The sequence below is a fragment of the Dipodomys merriami genome, unplaced genomic scaffold, assembly GCF_024711535.1.
Source record: "Dipodomys merriami isolate MVZ:Mamm:240054 unplaced genomic scaffold, mDipMer1.0.p SCAF_2, whole genome shotgun sequence".
NCBI classification, from domain to species: domain Eukaryota; kingdom Metazoa; phylum Chordata; class Mammalia; order Rodentia; family Heteromyidae; genus Dipodomys; species Dipodomys merriami.
The window spans coordinates 69,054,759-69,064,123 of NW_027203381.1; the positions used below are offsets into that span (position 1 = coordinate 69,054,759).

Consider the following 9,365-nt stretch of genomic DNA (forward strand, 5'->3'; position numbering starts at 1 on the left):
CTTAACATGTATAAGCTGTGTTTAGCAGCTTTTTTTTTTTTTTTTTGTCAGTCGTGGGGCTTGAACTCTGGGCCTGGGCACTGTCCCTCAGCTCTTCAGCTCAAGGCGAGCACTCTACCACTTGAGCTACAGCGCCACTTCCGGGTTTTCTGGTGGTTTATTGGAGATAAGACTCTCACGGTCTCTCCTGCCCGGGCTGGCTTTGAACCGCGATCCTCAGATCTCAGCCTCCTGAGTAGCTAGGATTACAGGCGTGAGCCACCAGCGCCCGGCTTGTTTAGCAGCTTTTTGTCTAGTAAAGCATATCCCATGGCACATTTAAACTGCCCAACATGAACTTCTATACCATTTAATACATTTTGATTTATAAATTGTTTTATTTATTTATTTATTTTTGTCAGTTGTGGGGCATGAACTCTGGGCCTGGGCACTGTCCCTCAGCTCTTCAGCTCAAGGCTAGTGCTCTACCACTTGAGCCACAGCACCACTTCTGGTTTTTTCTGCTTATGTGGTGCTGAGGAATTGAACCCAGAGCCTCATACATGCAAGGCAAGCACTCTACCACTGAGCCACCTTCCCAACCCTTGATTTGTAAACTTTTTTTTTTTTTTTTTTTTTTTTTTTTTTTTTTGGGTCCAGTCATGGGGCCTGAACTCTGGGCCTGGGCGCTGTCCCTCAGCTCTTCAGCTCAAGGCTAGCGCTCTACCACTTGAGCCATAGCACCACTTCCGGCTTTTTTCTTTTTGCTTATGTGGTGCTGAGGAATCGAACCCAGGGCCTCAGGCATGCAAAGCAAGCACTCTACCACTGAGCCACCTTCCCAGCCCGATTTGTAAACTTTTTAAAAAACACATGGTACTTGATTCCATTTATATGAATTATCCAGGATTAGCAGTCTTGTCTTTTCATTTCTTTTCTCTTTCTTTCTTTCTGTCTCTCTTTCTCTCTCTCTCTCTCTCTTTCTCTTTTTTTTTTTTTTAAACTTCTTTTTTTTTTTTGGCTGGTCATGGGACCTGAACTCTGGGCCTGGGCGCTGTCCCTCAGCTCTTCAGCTCAAGGCTAGCACTCTACCACTTGAGCCACAGCGCCACTTCCAGCTTTTTCTGCTTATGTGGTGCTGAGGAATCGAACCCAGGGCCTCATGCATGCAAGGCAAGCACTCTACCACTGAGCCACCTTCCCAGCCCCTCTCTTTTTCTTTTTCTTTTTCTTTTTTTTTGTCAGTTGTCAGGCTTGAACTCTGGGCCTAGGCACTGTCCCTGAGCTCTTCAGCTCAAGGCTAGTGCTCTACCACTTCAGCCACAGCGCCACTTCCAGCTGGGTGCCTGTGGCTTACGCCTGTAATCCTAGCTACTCAGGAGGCTGAGATCTGAGGATCGCAGTTTAAAGCCAGCCCGGGCAGGAAAGTCTGTGAAACTATTATCTCCAATAAACGACCAGAAAACTGGAAGTGGCACTTGAGCTGAAGAGCTGAGAGATAGTGTTAAGGCTCAGAGTTCAAGCCCCATGACCGACAAAAAAAAAAAAAAAAAAAAAAAAAAAGACTTTCTTGCCTGAACTGACTTTGAACTGCAGTCCTTAGATCTCAGCCTCCTGAATAGTAATCTACAGAGACAGAAAGGAAAGGAAGAGTTATATCTCAGGAAGGAGCACAGAGCATTTTTAGTATAAGTCCAAAAGTAGACAAGTAAGAAAATCAGTGCCATTATCAGTAGGAGATATAAGAGTGGAAAATAAAGCCCAGGTTGCTGGCCTTAGCAACTGTCATAAATTCAGGTAGGAAACACAGTGGGTAAGCAGGTCTGACTAGTCAGCCATCCTAACTTGCCCTGACTAGCCAGCTGCTCTGCTATTCCTTCTGCTTCTCCAGGACTTCACATAGCTCCTAATATTAGTCAGGAGTCTTGGTGGCCTGGGACAGAACCTTACTGGACAGCAGAGTTTTGAAATGACAACCAGGGACTGTCCCTTAAATCTACTTTCTTCACTAGCATTTCCTAGTTCCTGTGATTGCTCTTCACGAGGTACTACTGCTTTGTGAGAATTTTCAACCTTTTTCCTTCCCACAGCTGTGCAGAGGTTCAGCTCCCCCTAGTGACATAATCCCTCCACAACTTTTCTCTGTCATCAGAGATTTTGAGAGCTTCAAATCCATCCATTAACTTAGCTGCTCAGTACCAGAACTTTCTCTAAGTTTGATATTTGAACAATTTATTTTTTTTTTTTTTGGGTCCCGTCATGGGGCCTGAACTCTGGGCCTGGGCGCTGTCCCTCAGCTCCTCAGTTCAAGGCTAGCACTCTACCACTTGAGCCACAGCACCACTTCCGGCTTTTTTCTTTTTTGCTTATGTGGTGCTGAGGAATCGAACCCAGGGCCTCATGAATGCAAGGCAAGCGCTCTACCACTGAGCCACCTTCCCAGCCCTGATATTTGAACAATTATACATCATTTTTTTTGTCAGTCATGTAGTTTAAACTCAGGGTCTGGGTACTGCCCCTGAGCTCTTTTGCTCAAGGCTAGCACTCTACCACTTTGAGCTACAATGCCACTAGTGGTTTTCTGGTGGTTAATTAAGAGATACAAGTCTCACAGACTTTAATGCCTTAGACTTAGGTCTAAAACTGAGACTCAAACTCAGTATCTGATGCTTCCACTCACTGGTTGGCACTCTACCAACTGAGGCACATATCCAGTCCTCAAAAGAGACTCTTCATGGTTCTTAAGTAACTACTTATTATTTCAATGTTCAATTTTAAAAATAATTTTGGCCTAAGTTAATTACTTTAAAATTGAATTTCAATTTCAAAGGTTTAAAAACTTATTTTCAAGCCAAGCACCAATGTCTCACACTACTTGTAACCTCAGTGAGCCACGGCTCCACTTCCAGCTTTTTGCTGGTTATTGGAGATAAGAGTCTCATGGACTTTTCTGCATTGGATGGCTTCAAACTGCAATCCTCATATCTCAGTAGCTAGGACTACAGGTGTGAACAAGCAGCACCTGGCCCAGTTTTTGTTTTTGTTTTTTGAAATAGGGTCTTCTTACATTGCCTCAGCTGGCCTTGATTTCCTGGGCTCAGACAATCCTTTGTCAGTCTCCTGAGTAGCCCACTAGTAAGGCAGGCAGGAATCCTGTTTTATGCAAATTTTTATTTTTATTTTTTTATTTTTATTTTTGCCAGTCTTGGGGCTTGAACTTAGGGCCTGGGCACTGTCCCTGAGCCTCTCTGTACTCAAGGCTAGTACTCTACCACTTGAGCCACAGCGCCACCTCTGGCTTTTTCTGTGTATGTGGTACTGAGGAATCGAACCCAGGGCTTCATGCATGCTAGTCAAGCACTCTACCACTAAGCCACATTCCCAGCCTTATGCAAATTTTTATGCCCAATTCCTAGTTCAACACACTTTTAATAATGCCTAGTAGTTTTTGATAAGTTGTTCATAATCATCATTATCATAAAAAATCTAGAACAAAGGCTGGGAAGTTGGCTCAGTTCTAGAGCGCTTGCGTTGCCTGCATGAGACCCTGGGTTCGATTCCTCAGCACCACATAAGCAAAAAGAAAAAATCCGGAAGTGGCACTGTGCCTCAAGTGGTAGAGCACTAGCCTTGAGCTGAAGAGCTGAGGGACAGCGCCCAGGCCCAGAGTTCAGGCCCCAGGACCGGACCCCCCCCAAAAAAAAAAAAATCTAGAACAACTCTTTAAAATAATTTGGGCTAGAATTGAATAGTGAAGCTGTTAATATGATGGTAACATTTTTATCTATTTTAATCCTAGAGTAATGTTTATATTAGTTTGCCAGAACATACAGAGTTATGATTGTATATGGTTGGTAGTTGAGCTATGTTGATATACCATGGGTTGGCTTCCAAAGGTATATGTGGTGTGTTCCAGGACACCTGTGTTCACACCATCAGCTCTTTGGAACTATATTTGGATGTACAAGCTATTAAAAGCTTCGTGTACAGAGTGACCTTTCAGGCTGAACACTCAGATTGCTGCTGCCTGTTGCTGAGTGGAAACAGCAGAAAAAACTGGATCCTGATATTTATTGGGTCTTTGCTTTACTTTTACTTTTTGTTTCCTTTCATTTTTCCTTAAGAAGATGAACAGTGAAACCACAACTCTGATATCCTTGAAGGAGGCAATGAAAAGGTTGCTGAAAGATACTGGGTGGGAACAAGCCTGGGAAGGGGATATTCTCAGAAGATGGGGAAGAATGAAGATTAGAAATAAGCAAAGAACTAGACATATACTAATTCAAACTGTCTCTGTTAGAGTGGTTGAAGTCTTCTAGCCTCAAAAATATGTAAATTAATTTATAAATCTGGAGGTTTGGGATTTAACTCAGTGGTAGAATGCTTGCCTAGCATGTGGGTATGATCCTTGGGTATAATCCTTCAAATTAAAAAAAATTAAAGCAACCAGAAACAATCTCATAGGTGCTATGCTTTCATCAAATCATGTTTATACTAAAAGCTAGATATACAAAAATATTTAAAATGTGGTTTATGCTGTCAAGCTACAGATAATCTATATTGATATAGTCTAAAGGTCTAAAAGATAATAAAAACAATATGTTAGATGGCACAGAGGGGTTTTTTGTTTTTGTTTTGCCAGTCCTGGGGCTTGAATCAGGGCCCCGGCACTGTCCCTGAGCTTCTTTTGCTCAAGGCTAGCACTTTACCACTTGAACCACAGTTTCACTTCTGGCCTTTTCTGTTTATGCGATACTGAGGAATCGAATCCAGGGTTTCATGCATGGTAGGCAAGCACTCAACCACTAAGCCAAATTTCCAGCCCCAGATAACACAGTTTTGACTTATTAGGGGTGGGGGAGATATCAGTACCAGGATTCCAATTCAGGGCCTCAAGCTATGCTTATGCATAGCTAGTATTTTATCACTTGAGCAACACCTCCAGCCCAGCTTTCTGCTGGCTAATTAGAGATGGAGTCTCACTGACCTTTCTGCCTAGGATGGATTTGAACTGCAATTCTCTGTTTCAGCCTCCTAAATAGCTAGAATTACAAGAGCTGCTGATAACCAGCTTTGCTCAGTTTTCTGCCCTTTGTCAACAGAATGCAAAGCTATGAGAAAATTACTCCTTGGTGTTAGTACATTCAGTTTAGAATGACTGACATCTCCATGTCAAATTTTCCAGGTGGAAATGTGCAAAACACAAGTCTAGGGCTTAGGAGAGACAAGATAACTGAGGCTGAGTAAGACTTAGCAGAATCTAACCAAGAGCATATGATGTTTAAGGTTAGAACCAAAGTATTCAGGTCATTGGGGAGCTGACATGTGCCTGGATGAAATTCAGATAAAGTGGTGGCTTCAGCTTCAGGCAAGTGAGTTGTGCTACTCTGGTTCTTTTTTTTTTTTTTTTTGTCAGTCCTGGGGCTCAAACTCAGGGCCTGGGCACTGTCCCTGCACCTCTTTGTGTTCAAGGCTAGCACTGTACCATTTGAGCCATAACACCAGTTCCAGTTTTCTCTGAATAGTTTATTGGAGATAAGGGTCTCACGGGGACTTTTCTGTCTTTGAACCACAATCCTCAGATCTCAGCCTCCTGAGTAGCTAGAAGTACAGGCATGAGCCACTGGTGCCCAGATCTAATTGAAACATTTTTGCCCAAGCGGGCCTCAAACCAAGACCCTCCTGGGCTCCACCTCCAGAGCAACTAGATTTGTGTATAAGCCACCACTTGCTCATAAATTTAAATATCCAAATTTGTAGCTGTTGTAACTAATCTACTAGGGTTTTAGGTTAATGTAAAACTTTAATTTTGAGCTAGTCACTGGTAGCTCATGCCTGTAATCCTAGCTACTCAAGAGGCTGAGATATAAGGATTATGGTTAAAAGCCAGCTTGGACAGGAAAGTCTGTGAGACTCTTATCTCCAATAAACTACTCAGAAAAAGTTGAAGAACGTTGTGGCTCAAGTGGTGTAGTAGAGCACTAGCCTTGATCAAAAGCAGCTCAGGGACCGCACCCAGGCCCAGAGATCAAGCTCTAGAACCAGAAAAAAATAAAATGTAAAAACAAACAATCAAAAACCTGTAAAATTTTAGTTTTGTCCTGTGACCTAAACCCTTGATTCTTCCATCTTGTAGAGTAGACCACAAACTTCAAGCTTTAGAGGTACAGTTCAAAGAATTGGACATCACCAAGGATAATCTGACACAGAAATTTGAACATCACAGCAAGACTTTGGCAAGTCAAGCAGCTCAAGATGAGATGTGGGCATCTGTTTTGAACCTCAAGTGAGTACCAATGAAGAATCAGTAGGATTTGGTGGCTTTGTGAGAGCTTTCAGTAGTCATTCCAAAATTCAGTTTAATATGACCTCATTCCCTTGCATTCATTCATTCAGAAAATATTAATTTTTTTGCCCAGTCCCAGGGCTTGAACTCAGGGCACAGGCACTGTCCCTTAGCTTCTTTTGCTCAAGGCTAGCACACTACCACTTGAGCCACAGCACCACTTCTGGCGTTTTCTGTTTATATGGTACTGAGGAATTGAACCCAGGGCTTCATGCATGCTAGACAAACACTCTACTACTAAGCCATATTTCCAGTCCCAGAAAGTATTAATTTGAGCACCTGTTTATATGCTAAGCCCTGCAGTAAACATCTCATTATATAGCCTGTTACTTGCCAGAATTTCACTAAGAGAAATGGATAATAAAACTTTTTTGTCATTGAAGAAGTATGGGTGACTTGAAAAGTCAGCTATCTACCTTAGTGCAAGTGTTACTTCAAAAGCAAGAATTGCCAGGCGCTGGTGGCTCTCACCTATAATCCTAGGTAAACCGAAGATTGAGATCTGAAGATCGCAGTTCAAAGCCAGACCAGACAGGAAAGTCTATGAGATTCTTATTGTCAGTAAACAACTCAGAAAAAGCTGGAAATAGTGCTGTGGCTCAAGTGGTAGAGTGCTAGCCTTGAGCAAAAGAAGCTCAGGGACAGCTTCCAGGCCATGAATACAAACTCCAGGACCAGTACAAAAAAAAAAGCAAGTCATTTCTGAAATATAACAGCTGAAGCTGGACACCAGTGTCTCATATTTTAATTCCTTAGTTACTCAGAAAGCTGAGACCTAGAGGATCACAGAAGCCTGTCTGGCAAAAAAAAAAGTCCAAGAGACTCTGTCTCCAACTAACCAGCCAAATGTAGGGGTAAAGGCATGGTTCAGATTATAGAGCACCATCTGTGAGCAACCAAGCTGAGTGAAAGCACAAGGCACTGATATCCACCTCCAGTCCCAGCACAAAAATAAATAAATGAAAGACAACGGCTGGTTTTTCTATGGCATTTACAGATTAAGTTATCCCAGTCTAATGCAATTTATGTTTTTACTGAATGGGTTCTACTTAAGAAGTTCTCTGCATTTTCTGTAGGTTCACTTCAATGGAATTGAACATTTTATACAGCTACGTTGTTGAAGTACTTACTTGCTTGCACACTCGAGTGTGTGAGGAGCTGCCAGATCTGGTGAGAGGTCTTCCTACCTTAACCTCTGTCCTTAGAAGAAAAGTCAAGAACAAGCGCATTAGAGTTGTGTGGGAATCTGTGCTGGAGGAGTGTGGGTTGCAAGAAGGAGATATCACAGCACTTTGTACCTTCTTTGTTGCACATGGTAGTAAGGCAGAATACTATGTTGCTAAAGTGAGACAGATGTACATCAGAGATATCACATTCATGATCACTAATATGGTAAAAAACCAGGCTTTACAGGATGGCTTGTTGAGGGCTGTTCAGGTCATTGAGAAAGGCAAAGCAGTGAGAACCCCTGAAGAGCAAAAGTCATCCCTGAAAGAGTTGATACCAACAATCAAGAAATAATCTTCTACCTACTGACTCTGTGATTCCACTTCTAGCAATTTACCTTGAAAATGGCACAACATTACACATGGTTTCTTTTTGTACATTTATTTTCACACTGAAAAAGGGAGTATTAGCAAAATTAGGACAATTTGATACAATTAATATATTTTTTTGTAGCCATACAAAAGAATGAAGATGCTATGCTAGAAACTGGTAGCTCACTCAAGCTTGTAATACTGGCTTCTTGGGAGGTTGAAATCTGAGGATCCCTATCCAAAGTTAGCCAGGGTAGAAAACTCTGAAAGACTCTTACTTCCAATTAACAGGCAAAAAGCTGGAACTGGAGATTGGCTCAAATGATAAGAGTGCTAGCTTTGTGTGAAAAAACCAAGTGAGAGCACAAGACCTAGAGTTCAAGGCACAGTACCAATATACACATAAAGTTAAGGCCAAGGCCGGGCGCTGGTGGCCCACGCCTGTAATCTTAGCTACTCAGGCTAAGATATGAGCATCACCAGGAAACTCTGTGAGCACCACCGGAAGTGGTGCTGTGGCTCAAGCGGTAGAGCACTCCCCTTGAGCTGAAGAGAATAGGGAAAGCACCCAGGCCCAGAGTTCAAGTCCCTCAACTAGAGTTAAAGCCAAAATGCATAAAATGTGACATATGCTCTTATTAACTTTATAGAATTTTGATCTAGATTGAAATGATTATAAAGTGGTATATACTGCGGTATTTACAATACACCAACTAAACCCTCAGAATTGAGACAGTCATTAAGCTAATAATTTCTCTGATATTTACCTCAGATATATTAAGTATTATTTAGTCCATTGGTTTGAACTAATGTCTTGTACTAAACAGACAAAATCAAATGGACTTATTCATGCTGAAGATTCAGGATATCAAATTCAAAGAAACCTTCCAAAATACTGAGACCATTAACAGTCAAATCTCCAGACAGGCCAGTTTTAGCAAGCACCATAAGAAATCACTCCTTTAAACCCCTAAGAACAGAAACTCTGAAACCCCCAGCCCACCATTGTTTCTGCTTTCCTCAGCCATTGTCCTGTGTGTATAGCCAGTCATTACTCACTTCCTCAGAACGTTCTATTTTATACAATTCTAGAGTTCTGATATTGCAAATAAAAGCCATTAACTGAATCTGTTGTAATTTGTTTTTTTATACTAAGATATTAAAAGAAATAAAAAGATAATCTGAAGATTACTAAAGGAAGAATTACAAAAAAAATTACTGTTCAGACTGATGGGGGGGGTGAGGTTGACCGGGATAGATTATTTGCATGTGGAAAAATACCACAATAAAACCTCCTTGTACAACTAATATATGCTAATGTTTTAAAAGTTACTACTCAGGTCTTTGTTAAGATTTTTTTTTTTTCTGCCTAGAGAGTGAGCAAGTTTCTGAAACCAAAGGCGTGGAAAACTCCCAGGGAGCGCAGAGAAGTTGGGTACCTTTCAACTAGGCGGAGCTGGCGGCAGTGGTGTAGGGCGGGGCTGGAGGGGGCGGGGCGAAGC

General features: G+C 41.9%; 1 protein-coding gene across 1 annotated transcript; it reads left to right on the forward strand.

Moving 5' to 3' along the window:
* The first annotated feature begins 3,889 nt into the window (after positions 1-3,889).
* On the forward strand, positions 3,890-8,020 carry Smco1 (single-pass membrane protein with coiled-coil domains 1). The gene is made up of 3 exons (XM_070029945.1): positions 3,890-4,156; positions 6,116-6,265; positions 7,402-8,020. Exons 1-3 carry the CDS (start codon positions 4,107-4,109, stop codon positions 7,844-7,846), a joined length of 645 nt encoding a protein of 214 aa, XP_069886046.1. The 5' UTR covers positions 3,890-4,106; the 3' UTR covers positions 7,847-8,020.
* The last annotated feature ends 1,345 nt before the right edge of the window (positions 8,021-9,365 follow it).